Source organism: Mesoplodon mirus (assembly GCF_964341445.2).
Source record: "Mesoplodon mirus genome assembly, chromosome: 10".
Classification (NCBI taxonomy): domain Eukaryota; kingdom Metazoa; phylum Chordata; class Mammalia; order Artiodactyla; family Ziphiidae; genus Mesoplodon; species Mesoplodon mirus.
In genome coordinates, this window is record NC_138986.1 from 51,888,743 (window position 1) to 51,911,134 (window position 22,392).

A 22,392-nucleotide genomic window follows, 5' to 3' on the forward strand; every position below is an offset into this window, starting at 1 on the left:
ATCTGTCGGGTCTCATGGCACTACTCCACTGAGATGCCTTCTTCTCGTTCACAGATGGTGGCCTCGTTGTGAAGTTTACCAGCCCTCCCCCTGCATGCAGACTTCCCCACAGCATTTCACCTTGCTAATGCAGCTTCCGCCCTCACCCGCCCAGACCTGTGACCCACTTCCCCTCTTCTCTGACTACGCTTCCTTTTGTGTCTCACACATCTCTCTCTTAGTCCCACCTCTAGAGACATTCTTTTCTAAATTTTTAAATTCTGTTTCCCGAGGAACTACAAAGCCGTTTCCTGTGCCACTAAGTCATCTTCTTTTAAATTCCCCAACTTAGAAAAACTGTTTCTAAAAAGCAGTATCAATTAAATATTGATTAGATAGTGAGTTATCTGCCATTCACTATTAGTTACTTTGAAAGAAGATAAGGATTATGACTATCATTAAACTTTGTTGTGAGTTTTACTTGATGACAACACTAAATCCTCTTCATGTTTTCTTATATAATGTGGTAACCTAGTCACACCTAAAAGTAAGTGATCAGTGACATTGTGTGCCTGGTCCCGGTCTCATTCTCTAATGTTTGAGACTTTCTCTTACCCATGCCAATGTTATTGCTATGGCCCAGAATGCAGGTGAAACTTACAAACTTGGGGTAAAAGACATATACATTAGTGCAAAATGCTCCAAAGATGTACACGTTTTTTAAGGCCCAGTACCTACAACACAATGAACTCAGGTGACCAGAAAGTAATCTGAATAATCCGTGATTATCTTTCAAAATCTGGCAAGTTGCTGTAACATAGATCTCTTTGGGCAAGTGGCTTTGGGGGAATTGTGTTTAATCAACAAAATTGCAGCTAAAGGATACTTATTTTTCTTTCTCTCTTTTTTAAGACTTAACTAGGAATCCCCTGGCAGTCCAGTGGTTAGGACTCAGTGCTTTCACTGCCATGGCCTGGGTTCAATCCCTGGTCAGGGAACTAGGATCCTGTAAGCTACATGGTGCAGCCAAAGAAAATAAGAGACTAACTAAACAGCAGGTCCATCACAGATAAGGAGAACCTTGCTTTCAGAAAACCCTTTTCACGTTCCTTCCTAGAGTTCTTAGATTCAGGAAGATTCTTTCCTGCCCCTTCATTTGTCTTCCCACTGTGAAATCCTGTTGTTAAGATCTCACCTTTCTGACCAGTAGAAGTTCCAGGATTTATCTTTAGAATCTAATGACTGCCTCTCAATCTGGAGAAGGCATGCCACACCTTTGCTAAGACTCAAAAGGGCAGAGATGGATTGGGTTGATTTTTTAATCTATTTGTGAGGACACAATTGTCACTCCATTATTATTAATAGTTTCCATTATTGTTAATCACCTTTTAGTAATAATAAAGCTATTTGCACTTTCTTTTTAAAACACAAAGCAATCTAACAAGACTGTCATTTACCTCTTTCTCCATTTCCTACCACCATCACTCCTAATCCCTTCTCAAATTAACTGTATTATTTTTCAGAAGGGATCCTGCCTTTACATTAAGGAGATAACATACTTTTGAAAAAGAAGGTCAGCTGGGGAGAACCCAGTGGGGCCAGAACTGACAGTGGTGTCCACCCCTCCCTTTAGCTTTCCCACCTGCCCTTGGGGCGCTGAAGTGCTAGGTTTTAGGCCTCTACTGGTGGAGGAATATTCTTCCTAGATATGTATTTCTTACTCTTCCGTAGAAAGAGAAAGTTTCTCAGGCTTTCATTTCTTTTCTTTCTTTTTATAGATGCTGATTCCATCTTCATGGAGAAGCTCTATCAGCTTTCTTTCAATGTGATCGGCTCACTTCTAAGACTGATAGTATACCCATCACTGTGCATCCTGAGCAGATGAGTAGGCTCCCCACTGCCTTGACTGTTGTTGGGAAGATTTCACTTTTTGATGCATTTAAGTAAATAAACACTTCTAAAGAAATTTTGGAAAGTAGAAAAAAATTACTCAGTCTCACCATGCTCACATAATCAGTATCATCATTTCATTTGTATTTAATCCAGCCTTTTCTGCTATGCCTATCTTTTTTGCATGGTTGTAATTATAGTATAAATTCAACTTTGGGTCCTGCTGTTTTTACATAGTACATCATAAACATTTTTTCATGGTGCTGCAGTCTTCATAACCACTATTGATAAGTAGCTTAAATTCTAAATTTTAAATTCTAAAATTTAAATTCTTAAATTCTATTGAATTTCTATTCCTGATTGGTTTCTCTGGGATAAATGGGTATACGGTAAATGCTCATAAATCAACATCCCAACCTGCTACTAAGAAAGTCTTTGTCTTGGAAAAATAGTGACCCTGCAGGTTCTCCACAGCATCAGGTTAAAACTGTGGAATAAATTCCCTTAAAATTCTTTAGCCTGAATGATTAATCTTTTCAGTTGGTGGTTCCCATTCCTTCGAGACGATGCTCAAAATGGATTCACATCTCCATGTATTTTCATCTTGCTTCACTGCAAGTTCTCAGCCAGCCACACTTCAGTAGGATGACTTCTTTCTTCCCACTGAGGTTCACAATCTCCTAGGACGGGAAAGGCCCTCAGGCAGTTGTGTTAGGTTCTGCTCTTGGCCAAAAACAAGGAGAAACCATTTTCTAAGAGTTGAGGAGCCGTCTTTCCTTCTTCAAGGACTTGGGAGAAGGAAACTCCTAGGGTTTGTTTGAAGGGAAACAAAATAACCTTTATCTGACTCAAATCTTTCATGCTATAACAGTATGAGTTTATTGTGTTTTGTTATTGTCTTCTTTTGTTTGGATCTTTCTTTTTTTGTAAGCCTTCAAATGAAGGAGAAAACAGCATCATCCTCAAAGAATTAAGCTACACTTGCAACCTTTCCTTCCTTAAATTAATCATCATAACTTTACTATTCGCATTACTTCTCACTTGTCACATTTCAGTGACGTCTCCCTGCCTGTCCTCCTCCCTTATATCATGAGTTGCACAGTTACTTAAACTTAGTTGTGTATGTGGAATGCGATCAGTTAATTATGAGCTTCCTAATTGCTGCCTGTTAATGCAGTTCTGTACTTCTCTTTCCTTTTATTATTCTTTTTTTGAAGATTTAGAATTGCTTTAATTGCATTTTCAAAAGCAGCTTTATTGAAGTGTAGTTTACATATCATAAAATTCATCTAGTTTAAGTATACAATTCAATGCTTTTTAGTACATTTACAAAGTTGTGCAAGCATCACTACAATTCAGTTTTAAAGATTCCTTGTGCACATTTGCAGTCAACCCCTGCTCCCACCCTCAGTCCTAGGCAGCCACTAATCTACTCTCTGTTGCTATAGATTTGCCTTCTCTGGACATTTTATATAAATGGAGTTTTACAATACTTAGTCTTTTGCATCTGGTTTCTGTCACTTAGCATAATGTTTTTGAGGTTTATGTATGTTGTGGAATTAATCATTATTTCATTCCTTTATATTGCTAAATAATATGCTATCGAACAGATATATTATATTCATTTATCCCTTTACCAGTTGATTGGCATTTGGGTTGTTTCTACTGTTGACCTATTATTAATAATGCTGTTGTGAATACTCATGTACAAGTCGTTATGTGGACATAAGTTTTCTTTTCTCCTGAGTAGATCCTCAGGAGTAAAATTTATAATAAATTTATGTTTAACCTGTTAGAAATTGCCAGACTGTTTTCCAAAGTAACTGTATCATTTTACCTTTCCAACACATGTGGGTTCCAAGTTCTTCACATCCTTGCCAACTCTTGGTATTCCCTTTTTTAAAAAAATATTTATTTATTTTATTTATTTATTTTTCTTTTATTATTGCTATTTTTTTTGTTGTTGTTGTTGTGTCAGGTCTTAGTTGCAACACACAGGATCTTTCCTTGTGGCGCATGGGCTCAGTAGTTGTGGCGCGCAGGCTTAGTGGCCCTGCGGCATGTGGGATCTTAGTTCCCTGACCAGGGATCAGACCTGTGCATCCCATGCATTGCAAGGTGGATTCTTTACCACTGGACCACCAGGGAAGTCCCCAGTATTCCATTTTTTATTATAGCTATTCTAGTAGGAATGAGACTGTATCTCATTGTGATTTGTATTTGCATTTTCCTAATGACTAATGATGTTAAGCATCGTCTCATGAGCATGTTAGTCATTTATATATCTTCTTTGGTGAAATGTCTGTTCATATCTTCTGCCTATTTCTTAATTGGGTTGTTTGTCTTATTGGGTTATAAGCATTCTTTATATATTCTGAATATAAGTCCTTTATCTGATATATGGTGTGCAAATATTTGCTCCCAATCTATAGCTTAAATTCATTTTCATAATAGTTCCTTTTGAAGCGCAAAAGTCTTTAATTTTGATGAAGTCAAATTTATCAATTTCTTCTTCTATAGATCATACTTTCAGTGTCATATCTAAGTAATCTTTGCCTAACCCAAAGTCACAAAGATTTTCTCTAGTGTTCTTTTCTCAGAGTTGTGTAGTTTTAGCTCTTACATTTAGGTCTATGATCCATTTTTAGTTAATTTTTGTATATAGTGTGAGGTAAAGGTTTAAATCAGGTGTCTCATCCTCAGCACTACTGACATATTGGACTGGGTCATTCTTTGTTGTGGGGTTGCCCTGTGCATTGCTGGTTGTTTAGCAGCATCTCTGGTGTATACCCATTAAATGCCAGTAGCATGCCAACCCCAGCTGTGACAACCAGAATTGTCTCTAGACATTGCCAAAAGTTCCCTGCCTTTGGGAAGCCAAAATCACCCCCATTGAAAACCACTGGACTAAATTAATTTTTTTTTGTATGTGGATATCCAGTTGTTCTAGAACCATTTGTTGAAAAGACTATTCTTTCCTCCTTTGAGTTGCCTTAGCAACTTTGTAGAAAATCAGTTGACCCTAAATACAAGAGTCTGTTTCTGTCAATTGTTTCATTGATCTCTATGTCTGTCCTTATGCCAGAACCACACTTCCTCGATTACTATAGCTTTATTTTTATTTACTTGTTTGTTTATTTATTGGCTGCGTTGGGTCTTCCTTCTGTGCGCAGGGTTTTTCTAGTTGCGGCGAGCGGGGGCTACGCTTCGTTGCGTGCATGGGCTTCTCATTGCGATGGCTTCTCTTGTTGCGGAGCACGGGCTCTAGGTGCACGGGCTTCAGTAGTTGTGGCTCGCGGGCTCTAGAGCGCAGGCTCAGTAGCTGTGGCACACAGGCTCTGCGGCATGTGGGATCTTCCCAGACCAGGGCTCGAACCCATGTCCCCTGCATTGGCAAGCGTATTCTTAACCACTGCGCCGCCAGGGAAGCCCGATTACTATAGCTTTATATTAAATTTTATAATTGGGAAGTAGAAGTCCTCCAGCTTATTTTTTTATTAAACTTTTAATTTTGAGGTAATTATAGATTCACAAGTAGTTGTAAGAAATAATACAGAGAGATTCTAGGTACCCTTTACAATTTTCCCCAGTGGTATCATCTTGTAAAACTATAGGACAAGATCACAACCAGAATGTTGACATTGATACAGTCCATCAATCTTATTCAGATTTCCCCATTTACACTTGTATTTCTTCTTTTACAGAATTGTTTTGGCCACTCTGGGTCCTTTGCATTTCTATAAAAATTTTAGGATCAGCTTGTCAATTTCTACAAAAGAGCCTGCTGGGATTTTGATAGGGACTGCATTGAATATATTGATCTAATTTTGGATAATTGCCATCTTAACGATATTAATCTTATAATCCATGAATCACGATTTTCTTTTTTTTATTGTGGTTATATATATGTATAGCATAATATGTGCTATTTTAGTAATTTTAAGCATACAATTTAGTGACATTAATTATATTCACACTGTTGTGCAGCCATCACCACTATTTCTATAACTTTTCCATAACCCCAAATGGAAACCATGCTTTTCTTTAACAGCAGTACTGAAATTGCCAACTTACTAGTTACCGTATGGTCTTCTGTAGCCCCAAAAGTTCTTTTTCAAATCAGTAATTTAATACCAAACCCTGAATCCCAGGGAATCCTGGTACTTGTCTTTGGAATAATATAGGCAGACTCTTTGTTAAGAAATTGGGCTTTAGGGACTTCCATGGTGGTCCAGGGATTAAGACTCCAAGCTTCCATTGCAGGGGGCACGGGTTCAATCCCTGGTCCGGGAACTAAGATCCTACATGCTGCATGGTGCGGCCAAAAAACAAACAAACAAACAAGAAATTGGGCTTTAGAGTCTTCAAATCCCAGCTCTGCTATTGACAAGCAGGTTAATTTACTTCTCTGAGTCTTACATGATCATGCACAAATTTAAACTGTTTTATTTCTATCAATCTTCCAGGTGTGGGTGTCACTAAATGGGGGTACAGAGACTCCCAGGGATACTCAGAAGCCTGCCAGGTACTGTGGAAGCCACAGAATGAACATGCACATTGTCTAAGAACTTATTTTTTTCCCACAAAGTTAACGTTAGGTAATTTAACTACAAATGAGCCTTTAAACTTGTATAGCATACCAGATATATATATTTTGGAATTAAATATAAGATTTGCATTCATTATAATATAAAATGTAAGACTTAAAATAAATTTACAGTCTGTATTTAGGTGCTTTGGGCTAACCCTCCTTCCCTTCCACCCCCCACATTGCACTTAACAAGTCTTTTACCCTCTAGTCTCCCTCTCAGCTGTGACAGGTGTTCACTCATCGTTCACAGCCCTTTTCCTATAGAACCTCAGAATCCTCCTCAACACAGCTCTCCAGGCAGCCACTATTATTGTGTCAGAGCCAGCATGCAAGTTGAAGTCCATTTGCCATGTCTGTTCAACTAGCTAACGACTATTTGCTTTAACCTGTATTTTACCATTACCAGGGTATTTGAAATAAAATTAATAGCCCTGAAAATCAGCCCTGATTTTATTTCCTCCTAGCTTTCCAAAGGTTATGTTCTTCCTTTCAGATTATTTTACTTTCTCAGTTTTACATATAAATTATAATAAAGATAATGAAAGACATCATATGTTGTCTTTAAAAATGACAGTATCCATCATGTCATCCAAGTCTGCTGGTCCAAAGGTATGTAACTTTGTCCCTTTAATAGCCATCAGCAGAAATCAAATGTCCATTAGTATGAAAAAAACCTTTGGAAATGTCTTTGCAAAACACTTTCCAGGGACTTCCCTGGCAGTCCAGTGCTTAGGACTCCGCACTTCCACTGCAGGGGGCATGGGTTTGATCCCTGGTCCGGGAACTAACGTCCCGCGTGCCACGCAGAGCAGCCAGAAACAAAAAGCAAAAAAACAAAAAACACTTTCCATGCACACGTTGTGATCATTAGATCCTATTTAAGAAAGAATAAAGTGTGTTGTTTTATTTCCTATTTAAAAAGGTTTAATTTTATCTCATCAATTTAAATACAGGGGTTTGTTTGGGTTTTTTTTTTTTTTTTTTTTTAGATCCTCATCTCTTTATAAAGAGATAGAGAGAGAAGATGAAGAGACGGACAAGGGCAGGTAGTAGAAAGAACAAGTCTCTTTTTGATTAAACCATTAAACGTCTAAACATCTGTATTTTTCTTCCCAGTGTCCTACCTACCAACTTTTTATGATCAGAGGCTGGCATGGCAGATTACCTTAATTTGCATCTAGCTGTTGCTAAGCTGTCACCATGGTACCAAAGCACTCAGGCAAATATAAATGCCTAAAAACAAATGCGTAGGAAGAAAATTTTGTCCCTAACCCCCTCACCTCTCCGGTCATCTGGATGAGTAGTTCAGCATTAAAATTCTGTGTCATAGTTGCTTTATACCCATAACAAAAAAAAACCCAAAATAACCCCAAACCTTTGAAAACTGAAGTATTACAGCCCATAAAAATATAACAGTTTCTACAAATGTTTTATCATTTACAAAAGTCATCACTAGTCTGTACCTATGCCTCATAATGATTGAAACAGCCTGCATAGTAACAGTGATTGAATTTTTGCCCTCAAGCAGTATAAAACACCGCAAAAATACTGCCCTATGAATTATAATTTTTATGGTCATTCAGTCACAATGAATGGCATATTTTTGTTTTTTCTCAGTGGTTAAAGTTTTTCAAATAGTTTTTAAATTTTCAAATTCTATTAGATGATTTCAGCAAAATGACCCCAGTGTAAGCTTTATCTTCAAGAGTGGTATAAATATAAACTGCACTCTCCAATGTTATATCGCAGTCCTGTTACTTCCTTTGCCTCACCACATATACACAGCAAGAGATTAATCCGAAGGGAACCGCTTAATTTTCTTAAAAGTGCCCATCAACACTCTTCAAATATGTTTATAGACTGGATGTATTACTTGTTTACCTAAATAGTAGCATAAATATCTGTTTTTAGAAAGCTTTACCGTAAGTCTTTCTATATGATTGGATTCTTAAGCAAGGCCATGATTAGTAAATTAATCACTTTCCCCCTTGACTAGTGCTACTGAAAGCTTTCCAACTTAAACATTGTGTGCTAACACTTCCTCCATTCATAGCAATCTTCCATTTTTGCCCATCAAAAAGCACTTTCTGTTTGCAGTATGTCAGCTGTACTATTTATAACCGAGTTAACAATGCCAGCTAGAGGCAGTAAAAGGTGTGTATTTCATATGCAAATTCCCAACAATAATTTCTACAATTACCTATAGTTGCTTGCTCTATTATGTTCAACATCAGCATTATAAAACTGAGTCCAGGAGGAGGAAATAGTAGTAATATTACATTGTTGTATCACCTAAAGACTTTTACTGAATTAATTAGAAAAATAAATTGAAGAGTTCAAAATGAAAGTAGCCCTAGCTTATTATAATGGGCATTTTCACATAATGGGACTTTGATGATCTGTTACAGTAGCTGTTCAGAGGAAGAAACTCACTGTGTGACATAGAGTGTTCTTTCTGTTTTGTCTCCAAATTTGTGTTTTTCCAAACGGTCCTCTTTACTTCTCTGTTTTACCAGATTGTGATTCCCCTGACTTGGAAACCATAAACTGAGAAAGAAGTAAGAAACCAGGATAAATTCATGTTTTTCTTTTCACTGACATTTATTAAGTGTGACTATGTGCAAAGCACTATCTTGGATACAAAGAGGACCAGAGAGGGAGATTGTTTGTGTCTTTCACCACTATACTGTGGGCTTCTGAGGATCAGAGTCTCTTTGAAGGCAGAGTGGGATATAACAAATAGAACAGACAGATCTGGGTTCAAATACTAGTTTCCCCATTGAATGTGACATTAGGCAAATTCCCCAAGCTTTGTCTTGCCTTTCAGAAGTGGAGACAGTCATGCTTACTAGCACAGTGGCTGCTGAGTGCTCAAAAGCCCCTATCTCTGCACCCATTACAGAGGTTGACATTCAGTAAATGCTGTCAAAGGAAATATGTTTTTATTTTATTTTTTAATTTTTTAAAATTTTATTTCATTTTTTTGGCCCCGCCATGCGGCTTGCAGGATCTTAGTTCTCTGACCAGGGATCGAACCCGGGCCCACAGCAGTGAAAGCACTGAGTCCTAACCACTAGACCGCCAGGGTACTCCCAGGAAATATGTGTTTATAATGATGAAGGAAGCAAGTAAAATAGAGTAATAGTAAAGGAATATTGGATTGGAAACTAATTAGAAGAATATAAATTATATATAAAGTAGGTCTAGAGAATTCTTTTAACATATAGGACAATATAAAGTGAGAAAAGGTCTAGAAAGGAGATTGTAGAGCCCACTCAGGGGTGTATCTTTAAAAAGCAATATTTAAAGGGCAAAGAGAAGTGTAAAGCTTGCTATTTGGAAAGCTGTAGGGTTGGATGAGAACAGTATTCCCACAATGTGGTCTGTGAACCACCTGCATCAAAGTCAGGGGCTTGCTGTAGATTCAGGACATTACCCAGACCTACTGAGGCAGAATCTCTAAAGAGGAGGTCCAGGAATCAACATTTCTTATAAACTTCCAAATAATTTTCACACAAATACCAGTTTTAGATTCAGTGGGTAGATGACAAATTTCTAAGGTTCCAATGACATCTAACTTTTGGTGTGGTACAAAAGAAAAAACATGAGTTATTTATTTATGTATTTATTTATTTATTTATTTATTGCGGTATGTGGGCCTCTCACTGTTGTGGCCTCTCCCGTTGCGTAGCACAGGCTCCGGACGCGCAGGCTCAGCAGCCATGGCTCACGGGCCCAGCCACTCCGCGGCACGTGGGATCCTCCCAGACTGGGGCACGAACCCGTGTCCCCTGCATCGGCAGGCGGACTCTCAACCACTGCGCCACCAGGGAAGCCCAAAACATGAGTTTTGAAGTAAGACAGATTCCAGGCAAACTGGAATGCTCAACATTTAAGCCAGCAAAAACAAACAAAACCCTACCCAATGGAAAGTAGAAAGGGGAGAAAGATAAATACTGTATGATCCCACTTACATGTGGAATCTGAAAAAAACTGAACTCATAGATACAGAGAACAGATTGGTGGTTGTCAGCAGCAGGGGTTGGGATGGGGGGAAGAGGGGAATGGGTAAAGGTGGTCAAAAGGCACAAACCTCCAGTTATAAAATGTAAGTCATGGAGAGGTAATATACAGCACAGTGACCTACAGCTAGTGATATTGTGTTGCATATTTGAAAGTTGCTGAGAGAGTAAGTCCTAAAAAAACTTTGTTAACTATGTATGGTGATGGATGTTAACTAGATTTACTGTGGTAGTTATCTCTCAGTATATACAAATATCTAATCATTATGTTGCACACCTGAAACTATGTTATATGTATTTGTACCTCAATTTAAAAAAAAGGGAAAAGAAGTATAAAATGTGTAATAAGTGAAAAATATAGAATAAAATGGCAGAAATTAGTACCTATATTAGAATGAATTATAATAAATTAATTAAATTCACCAATTAAAAAATAGAATCTCAGATTCAGTTAAAAAGCAATATCCGGGGCTTCCCTGGTGGCACAGTGGTTGAGAGTCTGCCTGCCGATGCAGGGGACATGGGTTCGTGCCCCAGTCCAGGAAGATCCCACATGCCGCGGAGCAGCTAGGCTCGTGAGCCATGGCCGCTGAGCCTGTGCGTCTGGAGCCTGTGCTCCGCAACAGGAGAGGCCACAGCAGTGAGAGGCCCGCGTACCACACACACACACACACACAAAAAAGCAATATCCAATAATAAGTTGTCTAAAAGAGAAACTTAAAACAAAAAGACACAGAAAGGGCTTCCCTGGTGGCGCAGTGGTTGAGAGTCCGCCTGCCGATGCAGGGGACACGGGTTCGTGCCCCGATCCCGGAAGATCCCACATGCCGCGGAGCGGCTGGGCCCGCGAGCCATGGCCGCGGAGCCTGTGTGTCCGGAGCCTGTGCTCCGCAACGGGAGAGGCCACAGCAGTGAGAGGCCCGCGTACAGCAAAAAAAAAAAAAAAAAAAAAGACACAGAAAGATTGAAAATAAAAGATGGAAAAAAATATGAGCCAAAAGAAAAAAGGAAAAGAATATTAATATCTGATAATATAGAATATAAGGCAAAAAAATATAATGGACAAAGAAGGGCATTATATGCTGATAAAAGGAATAATAGAGCAAAAAGATATAACCATCAAAAACATGTATGCACCTAACAATACAGCCTCAAAATATACAAAGGAACAATTAAAAAAAAAAAAAAAAAAGCAGGGAGAAATGGATAAATCAAGTTACAGTTAAAAGATTTTAGCCACATCTTTCAGAAATTGATAAATCAAGCAGACATAAAATACACATATCAAAGTTTTGAATCAGGTAATTAATAAGCTCAAGCTATGAAGTATATATAGAGAGAGCTCATCACCCAAGGAGTAGTTTAGTAATAACTATTAAACTGTACTAGATGAAAATGTCAGTAGTTGAGAATTTTTTGCCTATAAAAATAGGTAGTTTCATATTATGCCTCATAGGTTTTGGAGGGATTAAACTAGCTAATGTCTATAAAGCAATTACCACAATGTCTAATTTAGTCTCTTTTGGTCTTTAGTCTACTAAGAGAATACTTGCCTCAATTATTAGTAATTGGATATGTGAGATCCAAAGAATTCAGTGATGTGAAATGTGAGGTCACAATTTTTTGTAAGATTAACAAAAAAAATGACCAGTATAGAGCTAGCTGGTGAGGAATTCTGGGAGTCTAGCTGCCCTATCTAAATTCATGCCCAACTCAACTGTGATTTGGTGCCACCTGGTGGTAGTGGTTGGCTCCAACTTAAATATGTTGGGGATAATTTTGAGTCCAGAGGCAACAGGATAGCATCCATGATCCCAGAGATGTACCAGTTAGTTGGCCAGATTCAGAAATTCATCTGGGAGAATACTGAGGACCAGGGACTCACCCTTCACCTCCTCTCTTTCTGAAACAAGTTCCCATGACTTTCCTTCACCTTCATGACCTTTACCTCCACTCCAAGACCCCCTTCCCCATCCTAGTGTAGAACTTTAACCCCTACCCCTGACCGTTATCCCTGCCTTGTTCTCAAATAGGGGCTAGGCAAGAAATGGGAACCAGTTGCCAATTCTGAAGTATATCTAAAATTATATTTTTGATGAGTACATTATCAGGGGGTTTGACTGTGCTTTATCCAGGATCCCCTGAATGCTTACAACATAGTAGCACTATAGTTTTTATTTTAAAGCCTTTGATTACTACAGGTGTTTCTGGTTGGCTATAAAAAGCTTTATTAGGTTGAAACTAATTGAAATTCAAGGGAATTCCCTGGCAGTCCAGTGGTTAGGACTCAGTGCTTTCACTGCTGGGGCCTGGGCTCGATCCCTAGTCGGAGAACTGACATACCTCAAGCTGCACAGCGTGACCAAAAAAATAAAAAATAAAGCAGTAAAAAAAGGGAAGACAGGCAAAGGTGGAAAATTCCATGCAGAGAATATTAACCCTATTACATGAATGCCATGAAATCTTAAATTTATGATTGCCTTTGTGGATGATCTCTTGTTGCCCAGCAGGTTCAGAAATTCGTAGTTTGGTTACTTCTTTGTTAAATTTCTTGATTTGGAGGAGCAGCTTTTCCTTCCTTGTATAAACATGTTGCCCTGCTCCAGTATTTATAGGTACACCCCCTGAACACACACACTGGGCTTCTTGGAAGCTGCATGGAGGTGCAAGGCCATAGAGGGGGCAGTGATCAGTTATCATTACCTTTAGTTTCTGTCCCCATCACACCTTCCTGGCATCCTCCCACTTCTGAGTTACCACTGGGTCCCTAAAATGGAGTCAGGGAAAGGCAGTCTGAGAGACCAGCAGAAGTAGCGTTTGGGATCAGGGTCTTCTTGCCTTACGGCTGCCAGAGGTCACATGTGTCTTCAATGAAATTGTGAAACACCAAGCTGAGTGTTGGATTTTGGAAGCTTTGTGGCACACACCAGCGAAAGACTTAATCTGTCCACCACCTCTTGCTCTCATCTTACCTTCCTCTGCCCACCCTCTAACTTGAAGGCTCTCTGTGTTTCACTCAAAAGGGCTATTTAAAGTTTTCCAAATAGGACCTGCAGTTTCTTGCCTATAGTTTTCCCCACTCAGAATGCCCTTCACCCGGCCTTTGTGGGTCAGAATCCTGCTCAGCATTCCTACGGGCTCCTAGGACAGCCCCTTCTCCACAGAACCTTCCTGATTTGTTCTGGGTCCTCGCTCATCCCCACTCTGGGTCTCTCCTCCGGTGCTGCCTTCTGCTTTATATCACACTTTTCAGGGTTCATGATTGATTCCTGGGGTAGAATGACATCTCTTTGAGGACAGGGACCTTGCTTATCTGTTTCTTAATTCCCCGAAGGACTCAAAGCTTTGCAGTCGTAGGTGTTCAGTAAATATTTGTTTAGTTTTGAAAGCTGTTGTCACGTTAAAGCGGGCCACGCCATCTTCTAAAGGGGTCTCAGCTCCTCCTGCCAACTGCATGGGTGCTCAGCCCTATATTTAGGTACTAATGGTCTCCCCCACCTCTCTCTACAATTGACGTGAGCCTAATTCTGTCACTGCAAAAATTCTCTGGGAGTGTAGGCATTGGGAAAGCACATTCACTTACTCCAGCCTAGGTGAGAGATCCCTTTGGCACTGAAATAATTTGCTTACTTTCCTAATGTCAAGGCTGAATAAATGCAGTTTCCACAAGTACAAAGTTTACTTACTGAAAACTAGGATTGCATCAAGCATCTCACGAAGAATTTGCATGGCTACAGAAGCTGTACCTTTTATGTGTCTTAATTTTTTAATATTTAAATGTTATTAAATCATTAGATGTCAACTTGGGTGTAATATATTGTATTATAGACAGCATTTTTAAACTTCAGTATCTCTAGAAGGAGAATTCAGGAAATACCAAATGTTTTGAGTCTTAGGGAATCATAACATAAGCACCAAATTTGTCCCAAAACATGAGTTTCTCCCTGCCACTATAGATATGCCATTTATTTCTACTGATACTAATACTCTCCTTTTTAAAAATGTTTGTAACTTTACTGGAGGAAAGTAACCCAAAACTTCTCTAATTTCTAGTGTAAAATATTCAGAGGGAAGAAGCAGGTAATGTGGATTATTGGATTCCTCTGGTACCTTTTCCCTCAAATTCACATACTCATGTGCCGCAGGGCAATTATTCCTCTTTGCTCCATGCTGATTATATAGGTCAGGAGGGTAATAAGTTCATTTATTTGAAGGATTTTCATCTGGTATATTTCTAATATTCTTGCCCCATTCCTGACCACTCAAATCAGTATCACAGTGAGACCAGCATCTCTCTCCCACCACCAAAGAAAATGATGAAACAAAGGTAATTTGAGTGTGAACTTTCTGCTCCCAAATCTTTCATCTTCCCAGAGCACAAGGGTTATATTGCTTTAGTCCTTTAAACCAGTTATGGCTCAGTAATAACGTTTGTCCTTTAAATCCATGATGGCTCAGTAATAACTAGTATTGTGTTTACTATTAACTCACACCTTCGAGGTATTACATATTTTTTCAAAAACATTATTATTGAATTCAGAAATTGCCCATGGCAGAATCAAGAATACAAGCGACCTATACTAATAAAAGTAAATGTTACATCATACTATATTATTAAGAAGATGCTATGTTAGATATATCTATTTTACTGTGAAAAATGGAATCTTGATTAATTGGCTGAATTAGGATTTCCTTTTAAAAGATTTTCCTAGTGCTTTCTTCCTTAGAGTCCATAACGTAGAGAAATTCTGAAACTGTTTTATAGATAGCCTCAGATCAAGTATGTTCAGCAAGTATGTGTGGCAAGATAATATCTTTGAGATACTAAACTATATTTTTATTCTCCTGGCATTTCCTCCTTTCCCTTCCCTGTCTCCTAGCAGATATTCCCATCTGGGTTTATCATCTTGGCGAAGGGATGAGATGGGGCAGAAAGTTGAAATCGCCCTCAAGCTTTTGTTTCTAAAAGCTTAAGCCCCAGCAGGGAGAAGATTTGAGCCAGAGGCAAAATGTCTTGGGCCGAAGCAGGAGGACCCTGGACAGAGTAGTGGGGACAGGCAGGGCTGCTGTGTGGGCTCTCTAGCAGCCTGGCTGGGAGGCAGGCCTGCCCCCAAGAAGCTGTAGCGGTGAGTTGTGACCACAAACGAAAGGCCAGTGGGTTACACCTGACTTTGTTTGGCCATGTGAATTTCAGTCGCTCAGCATTACAAATCTAGGCAATTTTACGTAAAAGTCCGGGTTGGGGCTTCTCTTGAATAATTAGCAGTTTGGGCCACACTGTGTTCAGTCATTTATGGCACCAAGGCTGCCTGCCTTAGATAAGGAATGAACGCTCTAGTTTGCCAGTCCCTAAAAGTCCCTGTTTCATCCCTACGCTAAAGCCAAGGGTTAATTGCCACTCATCATGACACTTGCACCGCTGCTCTCCAGACGATAGAGGGTGGTCCTCTTTAACCCAGATTTTTTCCGTAAATGAAGAAGTACAAGATAGACTAAAGATGGCTCATGCTGAAGGAAACAGGAGCTGGTGCATTTCTTTGTAGACCTGAAGATGTTCTTATGTGTCTAATAGGCAGACTGCTTGCTTCACTCATGAGCTCTCCTTACACGCTTCCTGTAGGCATTTGCATCACGTATCCCTGTTCTAGGCAGCCTTGCAAAGAGATGACCGTGTCCCTGGTTGGGCATGGCAGAGCTGCTGCCTGCAGGGCACAGCGAGCAGAATGATAGACAAGCAAGAACCCATGTGGGCAGATGCCTGGAGGGCAGAGGCCCCTGGAAGCTTCTGGTGGGGGTGGGGAGGACTCCAAAAGGATGGGGCTCAAGATAGAAAGTAAATTATAAACATTGTTGTTTCATACACACAAATGTATCGACTGAGATTTGCTTGCAGTACCTTTACTTTCTGGCTGGCTTGGTCATTTAGCTCAGGGCTCTGGTGGCACCAAAGTGAACATGCAACAGAGGCCACCAGGGCCTGTCCTGGAGAAAGACGGCAGGATTCACTGTCCTTTCCTTATGAGAGGGATAAGGAGAATGGACATTAGACTTGTGGTTTGGGGACCATCACTGTTTTAGAATTATATGACACTATCTTTTTTCCTTCCTGGGTGGAGTTTGAATTTAAAGCAGTGTCTTCCAGATGGCATTCTGGCTGGTCATATGAACCTTTGTGCTTTTTCTGCTGAACTAGAAATGTGTTTTTCAAAACCCTAACTGTTACGTGCCTGGGCTAGTTATTTCAACAGTTTGCTCACCTCATTTATAACTAATAGAAATAACAGCTATTCTTTATTGAACTAACCTTATACCAGCTGCTCTTCAGTGCTACCCATAATTGCCTGCCTCATTTATAACCACCCTGTAAGTGGGGTTGCCCCATGCTTTGAAAAAGGAAATGGAAGCTGAAAGCTTAAGCAGCGTCCAAACTCTCACACTTAGTACCTGTGGGAGCCTGAGTTCCAATCCAGGACTTCATAAGCCCTGCAGTCTACAGCCAGCAAGTGTGACAGCGTTTATCACCACCTGCCACTTGCAGGACAGCAGTAGGGCTGGAGGGATGGAAATGTGAATGCAAAGGGCCAAGTCCCCAAGGAGCAGCGAAACTAAATTAGGCACATTCTTTAGAAAGAAAAGGGAAAGCAGATTCCTGCAGTGACAGAGATGTTGGCAGTGATCCTTGGAGTTGTGCTGTAGCAGAGGAAGCCACCTTGTCAGCAGACATTCACTCTGGGACCCAGTGCTTCCGGGATGTTAGGACTGAGTCCAAGTGAGCTTACTCCTCTTTTTCCCACCTGTTATGAGGTGGACTGTGTCCCCAAGATGATGTTGAACTCCTTACCCCCATGGTCTGTGAAATAGGGTCCGTTTGGAAATAGGATCGTCTTTGCAGATGATCAAGTTAAGATGAGGCTGTTAGGGTGGGTCCTGATCCAAGATGACTGTGTCCTTATAGAAAGGAGAAATTTAGACACAGAGACAGACATGTACAGAAGGGAGAGGATGTGAAGACCCAGGGAGAATGCCATCTAAGAGCCATGGAATGCCCGAGGTCCCCAGAAGCTAGGAGAGAGTCCCAGACAGTCCTTGGTTCTGTCCCAGACCTCAGACAGAACCAAGCCAGCCAACATCTCGATTTGGGCCTTCTAGCCTCCAGAACCACTGACACAATAAATTTCTGATGATCTAAACCATCCAGTTTGTGGTACTTTATAATGGCAGTCCTAGGAAAGAAAAACATCACCCAATACATATACATTGTGTGGGTTTGTCATTGTCCGTTTCAGAGGCCTGCTGAGCAGGGCTGGCACCGAGCCCCTGAGAAGGTCTGGCATCATCCACACGCAGCCTCGAGTGACTACCCACAGTTCAAGCTTCAGCCCCAAGTCAAGTCAGCTGGAGCGTCGAGTGCATGTGTCACAGTCACAGCACGGAAGAGCCACTTGAGATACTGCAGAAGGCAACAGGAGGGATGACATGCATCTGAGGCTTCACGGAGTCTAGTACAAGAGCATCTTAGCAAACATGAATAAACAGTACAGTCAGGTAACGCCAGTTAGGCTGAGATAGGGGCTGTCTGCAATAAAGGAGTAAGTAGAACCCTGGGAGCATAGGCCTGGGTGCCACTGCCTCTGGTGTGGGACAGGGATGGTGAAAACCTCACGACGGAGAAGACATTTGGCTGGGCTTCAAAGGATGAATAGGAGTTGGCAAGGGCACCATAGAAGCATCACAAGCAAAGGCAGAGGAGAGAGAAATGCCCAGCCTGAGCAGGAAGGAGCGCTTAATGACTCCCTTGTGTCTTACAGTAGAATGGAATTTTCTGAAAGGAAAAGATTAAATTCTATTCTGGTCAGCACTACTGCCTTTCAAACAACTAAACTGGGAAATAACCAGACTTAATTGGGAAACAGCAGAAGAATTAATACTCAGGATATAATGCCGGTCATGCCAATTACCAGTTATGCATCTAGAGTCTGGCACATATTAGGCCTGCAATAATTATTTGTTAAATGAAAGAATGAGTTACAAACCATGTCATCTCTCCTGGCTTTATTTTTTTCCCCATGTGTTTAAAAATGGGGTGGGGGACTTGCCTGGTGGTCAGTGGTTAAGAATCTGCCTGCCAACGCAGGGGACACAGGTTCAATCCCTGGTCCAGGAAGATCCCACATGCCGTGGAGCAACTAAGCCCATGCACCACAGCTACTGAAGCCCATGCACTCTAAGGCCCGAGTGCCACAACTACTGAGCCCACGTGCTGCAACTACTGAAGCCTGCATGCCTAGAGCCCATGCTCCACAACATGAGAAGACTGCACACCGCAACGAAGAGAAGCCCCCACTCGCCACAACTAGAGAAAGACCACGCACAGCAACGAAGACCCAACGCAGCCAAAAATAAATAAATAAATAAATTTATTATTTTTAAATGGGGTGGATTGGGACTTCCTTGGTGGTCCAGCGGTTAAGACTCCATGCTTCCAATGCAGAGGGCGTGAGTTCAATTCCTGGCTGGGGAACTAAGATCCCACATGCTGTGGGCAGTGTGGCCAAATAAATAAATAAAAGTGGGGTGGATTGGTATGGGGAGGTGATGTAGCTATTCCACCTCTCTCAGGTCTGTGATCAAGGGCAAATAGGATGACAAAATGTGAAAATGCTATTGTTATAGATTAAGTGTTTGTGTCCCTGCCAAATTCATATGCTGAAGCCCTAACTGCCAATATAATGGTATTTGGAGATGGAGCCTTTGGGAAGTAATTAGGGTTAGATGAGGTTGTAAGTGTGGGGCCCTTGTGATGGGATTAGTGCCCTAATAAGAAGAGATACCAGGGAAGGAACTTGCTCTCTATCCACCATGTGAGGATGCAGCAAGAAGGTGGCTATCTGCAAACCAGGAAAACAGCTCTCACCAGAACCCAACCATGCCAGCACCCTGATCTCAGACTTCCAGCCTCCGGAGATGTGAGAAAAGAAATTTCTGCTATTTAAGCAACCCAGTGTATGGTATTTTATTATAGCAGCCTGAGCAGACTAAGACAACTATGGGAAGAACTTTGTACCTGTATGATATTATTCCAGAGTTGGTATAGAAAGGTGGATGGAGCCCTAGATTGGGAGGTGGGGGGGTTCTGGCATGTGGCCCAGATCCTGCCGTGACTTAGCTGCCTGCCTTTGGGCTATTCCCTTATAACACATAGGTGGTTCAGGGACAATTCCAGGAGGCACTGTTCACATAGACTAGGAGCTGTCCTGCTCCAAGCCTTTGACCCTTTGTTTCTTCATCTATAGAGAGGGAAAGAGAAATGGAACATATGATATCTAACAACAATTCACTTATTCTTTCATCAACTATTTGTTGAGAATTGACTATGTCTCAGGCACAGAGCCAGGCACTTGGAGAGAGTGTTGGAACATGGTCTTGCCCTCCAAAAGTTTACATTCTAGTTGGGGAGACAGATAAAAAGGCAATCACAGCTTCACATGAGCCAGGTCTCTGTGTCAGTCTGCTCAGGCTGCTATAACAAAATACCACAGACTGAGGAACTAAAACAACAGAAATATATTTTCTCACAATTCTGGAGGCTGGAAGTCTAAGATCAGGGTGCCAGCAGGGGTCTCCTGAGGCTCTCTTCCAGGCCTGCAGACAGCCACCTATGTGTCCTGACATGGCCTTTTCTCTGTGTATGCACATCCCTCTTATAAGGACACCAGTCACTGGATTGAGGGCCACTCACATAACCTCATTTAACCTTAACCACCTCTTTATTTTTTATTTTTATTTATTTATATTTTTTTTTGTGGTATGCGGGCTTCTCACTGTTGTGGCCTCTCCCGTTGCAGAGCACAGGCTCCGGACGCTCAGGCTCAGCAGCCATGGCTCACGGGCCCAGCCACTCCGCGGCATGTGGGATCTTCCCGGACCGGGGCACGAACCCGTGTCCCCTGCATCGGCAGGCGGACTCTCAACCACTGCGCCACCAGGGAAGCCCCTTTAACCACCTCTGTAAAGGCCCTCTATCCAAATACAGTCACATTCTGAGCTACACTGGGGGTTAGGATTCCAACACCTAAATTTGAGGGGCCACAATTCAGTCCATAACAGCCGCTATGACAGGGAGAGAGCAAGGTGCCATGAAGGTGCAGAGCAGGGGCCTCCACCCCAGCCTGGGACCCACGAGGCCTCTTGAGGAAGAGAGCTGAGCTGCCGAGGACTGAAGCATGAGGCTGGAGGCTGAGCTGCTACTCTTTTTAATTAATTAATTAATTAAATTTTTTGGCTGCACCACAGCATGCAGGATCTAAGTTCCCCAACCAAGGATCAAACCCATGCCCCCTGCAGTGGGAGCGCAGAGTCCTAACCACTGGACTGCCAGGGAATTCCCCGAGCTGCTACTTTAATGAATACAACTGTGTGAAACACTAACCTTGTATATTTTACTCTTTGGTGGACTCATTTATTTTTAAGCCTATTGGCCTTTGGTAGGTGTGACATACAAAAAGGAGCCCCAAAGCATCGTTCCAGAGGCCAGTGTGCCTTGGGCAAGCTACCTTTCCTTTTTGCCTGTTTCCTTATTGGTACAGTCAGGCCATTGGCATCTATTACTTCTCAGGCCCTAGTGTGCCGTGATTATAGGGAAATCCTTAGACATATTTGGTTACATCTCTAAAATACTGTGCTGACACTTTAGAAGCTTGGGGAAAGGGAGCCGTGGATTCTGTAGCCAAATTTACTTTTGGAGCATTATTTACTTTTGGAGCATTATTACTAAGATTTCTTCTTTTTTTTTCCTGTCATGACAATAGATTGATAAAGGGGAGTCAGGTGACAGGTGTCAATCCAGGCACTCACACCAGTGTTGCATGACTTTTAGCTACTCCAGGGTGACTTTTGTTCCTTAGGCCAAGGTGACAACTCGACTCTTTTTTGGTCTGTGGGAGGGGGAAAGGGCTACAAAAGCAATAGATGCTCATTGTGGGGGAAAAAAATGAAATCAAACATTTCATAAAGGTTTAACATGAAAAAGTAAGTCTTCTTTCCACCATTCTATACCTCAGGGGCATCCACTGTTACCCCTGTGTTTTCCAGACCTTTTCTATTCACACCCAGATAGGTACATACATGTTTTTCTATTTTTACAAAAATGGGATTACACTATATAGAGATCTATAATTTTCTTTTCACTCAATAATATGTCATAGACACTTTTCTGTACCCATAAAAAAGAGTACCTCCCCTCTTTCTAAAGCTGACATAGTATAACATAACATGTGTCATCCCTTTGACTATTTTCCAAGTTCTCTCCAATTTTTTTCTATTATGAATGATCCTGCAATGAACATCCTTGTAGATGTAGCCTTGGTTGAGTTAGGATAGATTCCTAAAGGTAGAATCACTGGATCTCAAGTTCATTTCTACGATGTATTTCATTTTACAGAGAAGATTTCAGGCAAGTCAAGTAAGACTTTAAAAATGTATATGTATGTATGGAGAGCATCTCATCTAGAGTCTTTTGACCCACAGCATGAAATAATTTCTTAAAAACCAGCCAATTACTAGAGCAGTATTATATCTCCTTTTTTTTTTCTTTGTTAGTGGGCTCTGATTGGCTGGGAAACCAGCCTCCCTCTGCTCCCTGCTTCCTGCCTGTCGCTGCGGCTGTGTGATCAGTGTGGGGAACTCCTGACTGCAGGCCCTTGAGTGCCCTCTGGGCTGGGGGCCCTGGTGGCTGCAGCGCCTCCAGCTAGCACTCTGGGCTCAGAATGAGCTATAGTTCAGACTGGCATTTGTTTTCTCAAGGGCTTGAGATTGAGAGTGGGATTGCAGTAGTTTTCACTCTCCCTAATATTTCTTTTTGCAGACTCCTATTGTGCAAGCCAGATATTCAACTAAAATCAGATCCTAATG

General features: G+C 41.2%; 1 protein-coding gene across 2 annotated transcripts in view; it reads left to right on the plus strand.

The window, feature by feature from the left end:
- The window catches only part of PDSS2 (decaprenyl diphosphate synthase subunit 2), a 268,202-nt gene extending 261,758 nt beyond the window's left edge, over positions 1-6,444 (plus strand). Inside the window, exon 9 of one of the 2 annotated variants that reach the window (XR_014295138.1) lies at positions 1,758-3,586. Coding sequence is in view for 1 of the 2 variants with exons in the window: in XM_082634002.1 (XP_082490128.1) it covers positions 6,336-6,434 (99 nt within the window). In the remaining variant the exon portion in view is untranslated. Of the gene's footprint in view, positions 1-1,757; positions 3,587-6,335 lie in introns of those variants that run through there. The other variant, XM_082634002.1, reaches the window with a different exon arrangement.
- The last annotated feature ends 15,948 nt before the right edge of the window (positions 6,445-22,392 follow it).